Raw genomic sequence first — 15235 nt, forward strand, 5'->3', positions numbered from 1 at the left:
ATCATCACTACCAAGTAGCTATTACATGGGCTGGTTATGTACAAGGTAGTCTGTAAGAAGCTGTTCATGAAGTTATAGTTCCTGTACTAAAGAGATCTACAATTATTTTTAACACTTTAAAAATTCTTTTTTTTTTTTTGAAGTGGAGTCACTCTCATCTCACAGACTGGAGTGCAATGGCACGATCTCGGCTCACTGCAACCTCCACTTCCTGGGTTCATGCGATTCTCCTGCCTCAGCCTCCCGATAAGATGGGATTACAGGCACCTGCCACCATGCCTGGATAATTTCTATATTTTTAGTAGAGACAGGGCTTTGCCATGTTGACCAGGCTGGTCTACCTGACCTCAGGTGATCCACCCATCTCAGCTTCCCAGAGTGCTAGGATTACAGATGTGAGCCGTCACACCCTGCCAAAAAATTATTCTTAAAGTGTAATAGTTTCCCTCAAGGTTAGCGAAGTATTCTTGGATAATACTGCCAATCTCTGACACAACTTTGGCCAAGACGTAAATATGTTCAAAATCAACAGAACATTTCCTGCCCTTGATAGCATACTTTTTAATATAGAATATGTTGGTGTGTATCTGGTATTTCTATCTGTATATACTGTCAAGAGTCGTAATGCTTTATGGATGTTTAGAATAGTTCAAAATAGGTTGGAAATGAAATTATTCTTTCATTTTTTTTTTAATTGTTGTATTAGCTCAAGGAAGGCCTGTTTGTCTTGGGTATCTGTAGAGACAGTTACAGAAGAACAAATCAGGGAATGTTAAGATTGTATTATGAGATGCTGTGAGAAATGTAAAGGAGTCTTTGTGTATTATGATATATTACACTGGAAGATGAATACTCAGTTTTATAATAATAGAGCAAGTTATAAAGGCAAGTGGCTAGTACCAATGTGTAATTGTATATCCACAGTGGACAGTTTTGGAAATTACCTCATTTGCATAGACTGTGGCACTAGTAATCACACTGTTGAGCAGTAGGACCAATGCTTAAACTCCTTGTTGTCATACAAGTTCTTTTAATACCTGACACCTGCTTTCTTGCCTAATCATTTAGCTCCACTCTTAATTTCAGCTTTCTATGCTCCAGCTATTTTTAGTTTTGCTTTTAATTTTTTGTTTTTATAGGTTTTTGGGAAAACTAGCTGTATTTGGTCACATGAGTAAGTTCTTAGTGGTGATATGTGAGATTTTGGTGCACCCATCACCTGAGCAGTATACACTGAACCCAATTTGTAGCCTTTTATCTCTCACCCCCTTCCCACTCTTTTCCCCTGATTTTCCAAAGTCCATTGTGTCATTCGTATGCCTTTGCATCTTTATAGCTTAGCTTCCACTTGTGCGTGAGAACATATGATGTTTGGTTTTCCATTCCTGACTTACTTTACTTAGAATAATAGTCTCCAGTTCCATCTTGTTGCTGTGAATGCCATTAATTCATTCCTTTTCTATGGCTGAGTACTATTCCATCATGTATTTATACCACAGTTTTTTTTTATCCATTTGTTGATTGATGGGCATTTGGGCTGGTTCCTCATTTTTGCAATTGTGAATTTTGCTGCTATAAACATATGAGTTCAAGTATCTTTTTCCTATAATGATTTCTTTTCCTCTGGGTAGATACCCAGAAGTGGGATTGCTGGATCAAATGGTATTTTTATTTTTAGCTCTTTAAGGAATCTCCACACTGTTTTTCCACAGTGGTTGTACTAGTTTACATTCCCATCAACAGTATAAAAGTGTTTTGTTTTCTCCACATCCCTTCCAACATCTATTTTTTAAAATTTTTTGATTATGGCCATTCTTGCAGGAGTAAGATGGTATTGCATTGTGGTTTTTATTTGCATTTCCCTGATCATTAGTGATGTTGAGCATTTTTTTTTTTAATGTTTGTTAGCCATTTGTATCTTCTTTTGAGAATTGGCTATTCATGTCCTTAGCCCACTTTTTCATGGGATTGTTTATGTTTTTCTTGCTAATTTAAATCCTAGTCAGAGGAATCAGACAATAGAAAGAAATAAAGAGCATCCAAATCAGTAAACAGGAAGTCAAACTGTCACTGTTTGCTGCTGATGTGATTGTATAGCTAGTAAACACTAAAGCTTCCCCCAAAAAACTCCTAGAACTGGTAAATTAATTCATCGAAGTTTCAGGATACAAAGTTAATGTATACAAATCAGTAGCTCTGCTATATTCCAACAGCAACCAAGCTGAGAATTAAATCAAGAACTCAACTCCTTTTACAATAGCAGCAAAAAAAAAAAAAAAAATACATGAGTATACCTAACCAAGGAGTCAAAAGACCTCCACAAGAAAAACTACAAAACGCTGGTGAAAGAAATCATAGACAACACAAATGGATATACATCACATGCTCATGGAAGGGTAGAATCAGTATTGTGAAAATGACCATACTGCAAAAAGCAATCTACAAATTCAACACAATTTCCATCAAAATACCACAATTCAAGAAAGCAAGCAAAAACAAAGTGGGGAAAGGACACCCTATTCAACAAATGGTACTGGGATAGTTGGCAAGCCACATGTAGGAGAATGAAACTGAATCCTCATCTCTCGCCTTACACACATATCAACTCAAGATGGTTCAAGGACTTAAATCTAAGACCCAAAACTCTAAAAATTATAGAAGATAACATTGGAAAAACCCTTCTAGGCATTGGCTTAGGCAAGGATTTCATGACCAAGAACCCGAAAGCAAATACAATAAAAACAAAGATAAATAGGTGGGACATAATTAAACTAAGGAGGCTTTGGGGCAAAAGGAACAGTCAGCAGGGTAAACAGACAACCCACAGAGTGGGAGAAAATCTTCACAATCTATACATCTGACAAAGGACTAATATCCAGAATCTAAGAATAACAGCTATTCTTATCTATTCAATGTTCTTTGTGTATAGTGGGGAGTCTAACAGGTCACCCTTGATAATCACACACTGATATACCTATAGTGTGTGATTATCAAGGGAATGATTATCTTCAACTTGAGACTGAGCTCAATGTGGAAGACTTTAAAAAAAAATCCTTATATACCTACCTCTATGTCCCTTTTGTTGATCTATGGATTTAAATGACTGAAAGGGGCTAAGATGAGATGTTTGAAATATATGAGGCCATTTACTTTTGCATAGCTTTTCTTTATGCTACCTAATCACATCTTTGGCTCTTACTTTACTCGTTAGCCTCCTTGACATTTCAAAGAGAATGAGTAGATGTTGTACAAATCTATCACTAGAGGAACAATACCCTATTCATATTGTGTTTCTTAATTATATAGAGAGAATATTATTAACTTACTTGTCCTCCAAAGGATATAATATATTAAAAATTGCAGTTGAATATTGAGTATTTAAATATTAAATATTTAAATTGTGGGATTATTTGGAACCATGGCAAATAAGGGAGTGAAAACAGTTCTTTCTGTTAAGCAAAATGATTGTATAATATCCCAAGTCTCCAAAAAGAAGAGCATTTTTTTCTCTTTACAAAAGATACTGTGATTATTCCAAGGGAATTTTTTATAACTGTACTATTTTTTAACTTTTCTGAAATTCCTACAAATAGTATGTTTCCCCACAGGTAAATTAGATTTATCTATTCACACTTTAAAAGGATTAAGTTTTTGTGCATTACATAAATTAATCATTGTGGAATCTTTGGAAGACCCTGTAAATCAAGGGCTAAAGCAGTTCTAGTAAGCATTTTCCTTATATTTTGGTAAAACTCAGAGCTTTATTTTTCTTGACTAATTTGCTAATAATTTTATAGCTTCATAGTGATGACTACTGAATTGTAGGAGTAGTAGCACCATCAGACATTCTTACATTTGCACAAGAAAGTTTTTTACTTGAAAATTTGAGACTTATTTAGAAGTTTTAAAAATATTTTTGTGTCAGCTTTTAAAAATACATTCCTATTTATCTAGCATCTTAATGCATGGTGTTTCCAACCAAGTAAATCTATTTTCATAACAGAGATTAAGAGATTTGGCTGTTTTTTTTTTTTTTTTTCTGGGTGAATGTGCCAATGGTCTGTTTTCTATAAGACGTTTCTGTTTCAACTTAGTATTTTGATTATGAGTAGTTTATTATTTAAACAGACATTTATAAATAGGATATTTGGTAGAGTTCCTATAGAATGATTCAGGGTTTATAAATAGCATGAAAGATATTACTGAGAACTTGTTAATATAACATAGAAAGCTCAACAGTGCGGAAGAAAAAATATAATAATATTCTAAGCATCTCCAATAAGGAAGTGACTAGGTGGAACATCTTCAAATGCTGATTTGGTTTTCCTTGGAACAGCGGTAATATCTTTATATTTGTCTGACTTGACTTCCAACATTTATAGTATTTAATTAAGTATGCCCTGTCTCCCAAGTTTTATTATTTTTCATGTGTACTGCCTTGAGACTCTGACTTACATATTTCAGCTTGTACCTTTTCACATTAGGGGCGTGAACTTCCTGGGGGGCAGTTCTTTTATGTTTGAAGTTGCTCAGAATTTCCATCTGCTTTTACTTGACTTGTGGTCTTGAAGATCATGCTTGGCCCATGGGATATTACAGTGTGCCGAGAGGATGTGGAGTTTTGTCAGCCAGTGAAATATGTCTGGCTTTTTTTTTCGTTTTCCTTTTTTCTTTTCTTTTTTTTTTTTTATTAGGTTTCATACACTCTTCATCCTGTGTGGTCTTCACTGAACCAAATTTATATTTCACAGAACTACTCACCCTCTCTATCATCTTCTATGACTTGGCCTTTTTAAGGAGAATATGTGTGGAAGGAAGATCTGAGCCAAAAAACTGTTATCTTGGCAATAGGCAAATGTAAAAGCAAAAGCTGAAAGTAGTGTTATATATAAATGTGCTTAGGTATGAACAAATACATATTTTGTAATTTAGAAGAATATCATATTACACTATATTCAACTGTCAAAAAAATTATCATGCCAACAGTAGATTCCAAGTTTTGTCTGTGATCCAAATGACTTTTTTGCTTGTTTTCAGGCACTACTGCAGTCTTCAGTTAAGCAACAAGTAGAAGCTATTGAAAAACAGTACGTTTCTGCAATTGAGAAACAAGCACACAAGTGTGAGGAGTTGCTAAATGCTCAGGTAATAAAAGTCCACATCCATTATATATTTATACTTTTCTCCTGACTCTCTCCCCTGAGAGCTCTATAACTGTTTATTCAGTTCTGTTCCATTTACTTTCCTTGGTGTATTTTGGAGAAAAAATATGCTTATGTACACTCAAAGATTGAGAATTTTATGGCAGACTCAAAATAGGGCTAAAGGCCTGAAATATGTGGGTCTCCCCCACATTAATGATTATTCTTATGTTAATTTCTCAGTTATAATATATTCTCCAAATAACAGAAGTATAGAGATAACTGTGAATGCATTGTGGTGAGTAAATCATTTTTAGTGGGATAAGATTTATAAATAACATTTGAATTTTTAAAGCACTTATGCATGTTTACGTTAGCTTTCATTCTCTACAGTCATTGGCTTCTGTTTGAATGTTTCTGTTCAAATTTTTTTCTTTTCTTGATTTAATATCTTAGAAGGCCTAAGTGATTAACTGCTTTACATTAAACAAAGCAACTGAAGAGTATTTATGGATGTGTCATAGCATAAATAACATATGTAAGAATTTCCTAGTAATACTTCTCAATGATATAAAAGTTGGTAGGTAAAAATTAAATAGACTTCATGTAGAGCATCTAAGAAGAAGTACACAGATAATTTAATAACAATTATGCTGTTTTAGGTGGTGAAATACCAGACTGTCAAAGATATGAAATACAAAACTTTATGAATGGATAGAAGCAGCGTAACCATATATTAGCCAGGATAGGCTTGGTTATGCCCTAAACTCTCTGGCTTCAAATAGCAAAAATTTATATTTTGCTCATGCTATATATTCATTGAGGTCTATCCTGGGGCCCTGTTTTATGTTGTCCTCACCCTGGGAACTCTACTGATAGTGTAATTCCAAAGTGGAGCATTACCTGATACCATTTCAAAGTGAAAGGGAGCCCTTCTAGATATGTATCTGTAATTAAATACTCTGGCCTGGAAGTGACACATTCAGTTTCAATTTATATCTACATGACCCATCCAGTCATGATGGGGCCAGAGAGTGAGAGCCTATGTGTGAACTTAGAAGGGAAGACAAAAGGAAATGCTTAGTGAATAGCACAAATATACCACATTCTTCTCTTTTGTTCACCAAATATTGAAAGTCTGTGTCTCACAGGCAAATTAACATATCTTGTCCTCTTGGGAGAAAATCTGAAGATTCTATCTAGCCATGGCCTCAAGTTCAAAAGTCCAGGATCACTGGGTAATAGAAGGGGAATAATGTGCTGCAGTCTCTACATTACCAGGTCCAGGCATGGTCCCTTTTGACCTGAAGAAGTAGAACTAAAATCTAAATTGTTTATTCCCAACATACCTAGTATACAGTGGTGAGACAAAGGTAGGGTATTTACTGTAAACATTCTCAATAGGAAAAAAGGAAGAATCAGAGACACACAGCTATCATTAGTATGTATCAATTTTAAAATCTCACTGGATAGATTAAATAAGAGCCTCTGCCTGGGAGTAGGGATTGCTCGTTTCATTTACCATGATTATCTTTTCAGAGTTTTTTGACAGGGTTCCTAGTCCATTGCTCCTTGTGGTCTTGTAGGTTTTTTATTTTTCAATATCTGTTGGCTATATTTAAAATGGATTTTGAAGATCATACCATTTCTGAACCTGCTTCCTGTTTACAAAAAATGGGGATCCCAGGAGTCATTTTAGGTAGCAAATAGTTACAGTTAAGGGTAATGATTCCTTTGGTGTCTTGTCTTTTTTCTTTAATTGCATTTTAGGTTTTGGGGTACATGTGAAGAACATGCAAGATTGTTGCATAGGTACACACATGACAGTATGATTTGCTGCCTTCCTCCGCATCACCTATATCTGTCATTTCTCCCCATGCTATCTCTCCCTGACTCCCCACCCACCTCTGTCCCTCCCCTATTTCCTTCTGACAGACCCCAGTGTGAGATGCTCCCCTCCCTATGCCCATGTGTTTTCATTGTTCAACACCCGCCTATGAGTGAGAACTCAATGTGGTGTTTGATTTTCTGTTCTTATGTCAGTTTGCTGAGAATGCTGGTTTCCAGGTTCATCCGTGTTCCTACAAAGGACACGAACCCATCATTTTTTATGGCTACATAGTATTCCATGGTGTATATGTGCCACATTTTCCCTGTCCAGTCTATCATCGATGGGCATTTGGGTTGGTTCCAAGTCTTTGCTATTGTAAACAGTGCTGCAATGAACATTCGTGTGCATGTGTCCTTATAGTAGAACGATTTATAATCCTTTGGATATATAGCTAGTAATGGGATTTCTGCGTCAAATGGAATTTCTCTTTCTAGGTCCTTGAGGAATCACCGCACTGTCTTCCACAAGGCTGAACTAATTTACACTCCCACCAACGGTGTAAAAGTGTTCCTATTTCTCCATATCCTCTCCAGCATCTGTTGTCTCCAGATTTTTTAATGATCACCATTCTAACTGGCGTGAGATGGTATCTCAATGTAGTTTTGATTTGCATTTCTCTAATGACCGGTGATGATGAGCATTTTTTCATATGTTTGTTGGCTGCATAAATGTCTTCTTCTGAGAAGTGCCTATTCATATATTTTGTCTACTTTTTGATGGGGTTGTTTGTTTTTTTCTTGTAAATCTGTTTTAGTTCTTTGTAGATTCTGGATAGTAGCCCTTTGTCGGATGGGTAGATTGCAAAAATTTTTTCCCATTCTGTTGATTGCCAATTCACTCTAATGACTGTTTCTTTTGCTGTCCAGAAGCTATGGAGTTTGATTAGGTCCCATTTTGGCTTTTGTTGCCAATGCTTTTGGTGTTTTGGTCATGAAGTCCTTACCTATGCCTATGTCCTGAATGGTTTTGCCAAGATTTCCTTCTAGGGTTTTTATGGTGTTAGGTCTTGTGTTTAAGCCTTTAATCCATCTGGAGTAAATTTTAGTGTAAGGTGTCAGGAAGGGGTCCAAACGTGTCAGGAAGGGGTCCAGTTTCTGCTTTCTGCACATGGCTAGCCAGTTTTCCCAACACCATTTATTAAACAGGGAATCCTTTCCCCATGGTATTTTGTCTTTGATAGTAGTCAGCTCTATTAAGGCCATGTCCACAGTTGTTTTAGAGAACTACTTTTTTTTTTTTTCCCAAAAAATTTTTTAACTAATCTGCCTTTGTAAAACTAGAGAACTACTTTCTAGGTTTAATATGCTTAAATGCTTTGAACCTCATATTTGTCCCTCTGTCCTTCTATTTAATTGCAGAGATATATTCATTTTATCAAACCAGGGTGGAAGAAATCTTGTGGTCTCTTTTCCCTAAACCATATAGCCTGAAACAATCATAGCTTTATTTTATCTCTGCTTGGAGGCACTTTATTGAGATTTTATTAGTGAGTATGGCTAAAACACTTAGTTTACCACTTGCTGCAAGGCTGAATGTAGTTGGTATTTGTTGCTGAAAGGCCTTCTCAGTTGTTTGTTTCTTAAGTTGCGGTTGGGAAGTGGTTGTGCATGCAAGCCTTCAGATTTCTGTACTTTTCTATTTCCTGTGATTTGATGCTTGAGAATTGTCTTTTCTCTATGAATTCAGTTTTGAGCTTGTCTTTTTCTTATAATGCCTTGTCAAAGTAGCCTATTACAGATTTATTGAAAGTATTTAGCCAAGTTACAGATTAAAAGTTTAACACATGAAAATCAGTTGTGTTTCTACACACCAGAAATGACGAAGGGGAAAGGAAGTTAAGAAAACAATTCCATTTACAATAGTATCTAAAACAATAGAATACCTAGGAATAAGTTTAAGGTGATGAAAAACTTGTATTCCACAAATCACAAAATGTTGCTGAAAGAAATTTAAAATGACCTAAGGAAATGGAAAGATATGCCTTGTTTGTTGATTGGAAATACTTGGTGAAGAACACTCAGGATTACTGCAGGACATTTATAGGATTATAAGCAGTTCAGTATGATGAAGTGCTATTTAAAAAGCAAATATTAAAGGGAGATTTGATTAGTATATATTAATAAAATCATGTAAAATGTAGAAATGGTGACTCCACATTTGTTTTTCAAATTATGTATCTTAAGATGCCATTTGAAATGAAATTAGTATGTTCAGTTTCACAACAAAAATATTTTTGAGAAAAGTGCAAATCTAATAGCTGGATGGTTCCTTAGACATTATTTAGTTCAGACTTTTCTGTTTCTTGTTCTCTCTGTCTTTTTAGATTAAAAATTTAAGTTAACACTAAGGCAGAGTAATTAGAAGCACATACTATGGAATCAGGCTGTATGAATTGATCCCTGGCTTTGTCACTTAAGAATGTTAATTAGGGCAAGTCTCTTCATCTCTCTGTGCCTCATTGTTTTTCATCTATGGATGAGATACACAAGTAATTCCTACCTCATAGTACTGTTATATATATTATACGACATCAGATTTGCATAGTGCTTAGATTAGAGTTTGGCATATTCTGGGAGTTTATTGGCTGCATTATTTTTATAATTATACAGGGCTAGGATTCAGGTTTTCTAATTTCTAGTCTTTAGAAGAAGTGCTTGTTACTAGTATTGCAAATTTTGTCTTGTCAAAGAACCTTTACCTTTTACAAAATTTACTTTGGGGTTACTGTTATATATGAATACTAGACCAATCTTTTATTCCTCTTTATTACTGTTTCAACTTACAACACTTTTGACACCAGATGTGTGAGAGTTTTCTGCATCAACAACCAGTTCTCTAGCTGCCTGGACACCACACCAGTGTTCTACCATTCAATTCAATTCTGAAATAACTTATCAGAGTTAATATTTGACTTCACAAGTTTAACAGCTCAGTCTCAGAAGATTGACCTCACTTCAGGTGCCAGTTGCAAGTGTTGGGTCCCCAGGGTACCCATGTTTTGCTCTGACTTGATTACAGAATTATGAGTTTCCACAACTGGTCTCCACTGCCAGTTTGATAATTTGCTAGAATGGCTCACAGAACTCAGGGAAACATTTTACTTATGTTTCTTTGTTTATCATAAAGGATACAACTCAGGAATGGACAGATGGAAGAAAAACATAGGACAAGTTATGGGGAGGGAAGGACTGATGCTGTCTCTGAGCATGACACTGGCCACTCTTCGAGCGCTTCTATGTATTCAACAACCTGGAAACTTTCTGAACCCCTTCATTTAGGAGTTTCATTACATAGGTGTAACTTATTAAGCCATTGGATGCTGGATGGATGAGGCTGAAAGTTTCAACACTTTATTCATGCCTTGGATTTTCTGATGATCAGTTCCCACACTGGTCTTATAGCTACTACAGACATTCTTATCACCCTGAAAATCCCAAGGTTTTAGGATCTCCGTGCCAGGAACCAGCTAGAAAGACAAATGTATTTCTTAGTGTATCACAGTCCCTTCTTTTGTATGACATGGCACTCGGCTTGGTTATAGTAATGTAACAGTGAGAGAGAGAGTAAGACATAGTTCTAGTAAGCAGTTGAACAGATGATTTAATTGCAAAATAGTATGATAAGTTAGAATGGAATAAATGATAATAGGAAAGTACATTCAAGGGCATATAGTTCCATAGTATTAGGTGAAGGAAGACTTATTGGACTAATGAGTTCTCTCAAAGGTCAGGGATCTCAGGTCAGAACGGAGAGGTTAGCATGAAAGAGGCAGACGGAATCACATATTAAAAGTCTTTCATTTGAGAAAATATAAGTGTTAGGGGGAAGCTGTATGAGAGTATTTAATAAAAAATGATTATATTTCATAGGAAGGCTCATAAAGGACCTTATCTGCCACATTGTCCTAAAGGAAATTTGGTGCCATTAAAAGGTATTATCTACAGAAGTGACATTTGTTCAGATTTTCATTTTAGAAATATTGCTCTGGATAAAGTATAAAAATTGAATTGATGGGAGAGAATGTTAGAAACATGTAAACTGGTTAAATAGCTATTTTCGTTACCCAAATGAGAATGTTGTAGCCCAAACTAAAGTGCATGGGTAAGAATAGAGAGATTTTGATGGTTTTGAGTAATATTAAGGGAAGAGAAACCAGCGACTTTTTGGGAATACAAGAGTAGCAGTGGATGCTTATTGATAAAGGAGTGTGTGTGTGTGCCACAAACATGCATATATATTTTATATACATAAGTATGTTTTGATATACTAGAATATATTTTTCTGCATGGAGTCAAAAGTATTGGTTTTGGCAATTCACTGAAATAGTAAACTTAAGACATGAAGCATGGTTAGGTTGAAAATTTTTAGTTTTGGGCATGTTAAGTTCATACTGCCTGTGTAAGATCAGACCCTGTCAGACACTTGAATACAGGGTGGGGAACTTATGAGAAAGCTGGTAATAGATGAATCTGAAAGTCATATAAGTATATAGTCCTAAGTATATAGATGATCATTGAAAATATTGCTATGTAGGATATCAGAGAATATATAGAATGAGAAAATAATTCAGCTTTGAGAGACCTTAACACATAAGGGATAAAGAAAGCTCATGAAGGGAATTGACTGGAAAGAAAGACATTAGGAAATTCAGAGCAGTTTGCAAAAGAGGGAGTTGCTAACATTTTCAAAGTTTGCAGAACAAACAAGATAAGGACTCATAAATGACCACTTCATATGGCAACAAGAAAGTATCACTAACAAGAGTCGTTTCAACAGCGCGATGGAAGAACAAGGTAGATTATAGGATGAGAAATAAATGAGAGGTGAAAGAAAAGAAACAGATGACAAGTCTTTGAGGAGTTTAGATGATAAAAATAAGAGACAACACTGTAGATAGAGGGACCTCTCAAGTGGAAACATTTTTATTTGTTGGTTTTCCTTGTATTTTGGCTTAGAAGTAGAGCTCGTTTAAATTTATGGTCAAGAGCCCCAGTCTAGAAAGGTTAAAGATTTAAAAAGAAAAAAAATTGATGGAGTGGAGTCCTAAGAGGAAGGAAGCAATGGGTGGAGATTAACCTGTCTTAGGTAAGCAAATATTTTGGGGGGCCTGTGTGTATGCAATGGGATATACATGTGTATAGATATAAATATAATTCTAAATATTATTTATATCTTTATAGCATTTATGAATTTTATTTGAGTTGCTTTCCATCACTACTTATAAAATCCAAATTTCTATAAAGGATAAGTATAGTATGCTATTTATAATTCCTTACGTGCTATTAACAGATATATATGAAATACTCCCAATACAAATAAGATACACTATTTCTATTATGTTGCCTTTAACTTTTTATTAAAAAAGAAAACCATGCCTGCCTTTTGCCTATGATGCTATGTCAGAAATAACCAATAGCAACCAACATACATTTTAAACATATTCCTCTTTCTTCTCTTAGATTTACAAGTACATTTTTGAATTGAGTTCCAGGATATAAATGCCATGAGTGCTAGGCTGAGAATTCATTCTGTATTCCCAAAATGTATTAAATTTTTGGAGTATGCTGTATGTAAAATTAAACGTACTCATCCTAGAGAAATGTATACACTCAGGTATCAGTCATCACAATCAATATACAGAACATTTCTGTCAACACAAGAAGTTCTCTCATCCTTTACAGTTACCCTCCTGCTATAAATTCTGGTTCCAGACAACCCACTAATCTATGGCCTCTCTACTGATTTGTTCCAGTTGTTTTTTATTATTTCATATAGAATGAATTATATGATATGTATTCTTGTGTGTCTAGGTGCTTCTTGTGTGTCTAGATTTTTTTTGAGATTTGTCCATATAGTCACATGTATTAATAATTTATATACTTTGATTGCTAAGTAGTACTCTATTGTATGGAAATATAGCATTTTGTTCATTTACTTAATAAATATTTAGATTGCTTAAATTTGGGGGTGCATTAAATGTTTGCATAAAAGCTGTGTGGGGATATATATATATTTTTTGTTTGTTTGTTTTGTAAATATGTAGGTGTGGAATTGCTAGATCATATGGTAATTATATGTTTAACTTTAAAACCAACTGCCAAACTTTTTTACAAAGTATTATTGTATTTGACATTCTCATGACCATTGTATGAGAGGTCTCTTTGATCTGCTCTCCCAGTGATTGGTGTTGTCCATCTTTTTCACTTTAGCCAGTTTTGGGGAATGGGGTGTAGTATCTCATCTCATTGCACTTATTTGAATGATTGTTGATGGTTAACATCCTTCCATGTGCTTCTTATTTGTACCTTTTCTTTGTAAAGTATATAGTCAAATCTTCTTGCTCATTTTATTACGTTGTCTGCCTTTGTAAATATTTATTCGTAAGTTTTTCATAAATTTCAGATACAAGTTCTTTGTCAGATGTGTGCATTGCAAATATTTTCTTAGTTTCTGTCTTTTTACTTTTTGGATGGTATCATTAGACAAATAAAACATTTTAATTTTTAATTCAAATTTATCATTATATTAGTCTGCTCTGACAATGCTATGAAGAAATACCCAAGACTGGGTAATTTATAAAGAAAAGATACTTAATTGACTTACAGTTCTTTATGGCTGGGGAGGTTTATTAGCCTGTTTTCTTGCTGCTAATAGTGACATACCTGAGTCTGGATAATTTATAAATGAAAGAGCCTTAATTGACACACAGTTCAACATGGCTGGGGACGCCTCAGGAAACTTACAATAGTGGCACAAGGGGAAGCAAACACGTCCTTCTTTACATGACAGCAGCAAGGAGAAGTGCGAAGCAAAAGGGGGAAAAGCCCCATTAAAACCATCAAATCTTGTGAGAACTCACTATCTTGAGAATAGCATGAGGGTAACCGCCCCCATTATTAAATTTCCTCCCACTGTGTCCCTCCTGCCACATGTGGGGATTATGGGAACCAAAATTCAAGATGAGATTTTGATGGAGACACTGCCAAACTGTATCATTTCACTCTGATGGCCCCCAAATCTCATGTCTTCACATTTCAAAACATAGTCATGCCCTTCTAACAGTCCTGGAAAGTCATAACTCATTCCAGCATTAACTCAAAAATCTGAGTCCAAAGCCTCATCTGAGACAAAGCAAGTCCCTTCTGCCTATGAGCCTGTAAAATCAAAAGCAAGTTAGTTACTTCCTAGATACAGTGGAGGTACAGGCATTGGATAGACATTCCAAATTGGAGAAATTGGCAAAAGCAAATGGGCTACAGGCCCCATGCAAGCCCAAAAATGCAATGCAGAAGTCATTAAATCTTAACATTCCAGAATAATCTTTGATTCCATGTGTTACATCCAGCTCACACTGATGCAAGAGGTGGGCTCTAATGGCCTTGGGAAGCTCCACTTCTGTGGCTCTGCAGGGTACAGGCCCTGGCTGCTTTCATGGGCAGGCATTAAGTGCCTGCGACTTTTCCAGGCACACAGTATAAACTGTTGGTGGATCTACCATTTTCGGGTCTGGATGATAGTAGCCCTCTTCTCACAGTTCTAGGCACCCCAGCAGAGACTCTTGTATAGGGGTCTCTGAACCCACAGTTTTCTTCCTTACTGCCCTAACAGAGGTCCTCTATAAGGGCTTCTCCTGAAGCAAACTTCTGCCTGGATATCCAGGAATTTCTGTACATCCTCTGAAATCTAGATAGAAGTTCCCAAACCTCAATTATTGATTTCTTTGCACCTGCATGCTCAATACCTTGTGTAAGCTGCCACAGCTTGGGGCTTGCACCCTCTGAAGCAATAGCATGAGCTGGACATTGGCTCCTTTTAGTCATGGCTGGAACTGAAGCAGCTGGGATATAGGGCACCATGTCCTGAGGCTGCATAGAGCAGGGGGCGCCCTGGGCCTGGCCCAGGAAACCATTTTTACCACTAGGTCTCCAGGTCTCTGAAGGAAAAGTCTGGTGTGAAGATCTCTGACATGCTCTGGAGATATTTTCCTCATTGTCTTGGCAATTAACATTTGGCTTCTTGTTAGGCAAATTTCTGCTGCAGGCTTGCATTTCTTTTTTTTTTTTCCCATTTATTTATTTTATTGTATTTTAGGTTTTGGGGTACATGTGAAGAACATGCAAAATTGTTGCATAGGAACACACATGGCAGTGTGATTTGCTGCCTTCCTCCCCATCACCTACATCTGGCATTTCTCCCCCTGCTA

General features: G+C 35.8%; 1 protein-coding gene across 12 annotated transcripts in view; it reads left to right on the forward strand.

The window, feature by feature from the left end:
- CCDC91 (coiled-coil domain containing 91) overlaps positions 1–15235 on the forward strand; it is a 385716-nt gene that overhangs the window by 196336 nt on the left and 174145 nt on the right. For all 12 annotated transcript variants that reach the window (XM_037734255.1, XM_037734257.1, XM_037734254.1 and 9 more), the window contains one exon: positions 5038–5145. In XM_037734255.1, the coding sequence (XP_037590183.1) occupies positions 5038–5145 (108 nt within the window). The remainder of the gene's footprint in view (positions 1–5037; positions 5146–15235) is intronic.

The sequence above is a fragment of the Cebus imitator genome, unplaced genomic scaffold (genome assembly GCF_001604975.1).
Source record: "Cebus imitator isolate Cc_AM_T3 unplaced genomic scaffold, Cebus_imitator-1.0 Scaffold596, whole genome shotgun sequence".
Lineage (NCBI taxonomy): Eukaryota > Metazoa > Chordata > Mammalia > Primates > Cebidae > Cebus > Cebus imitator.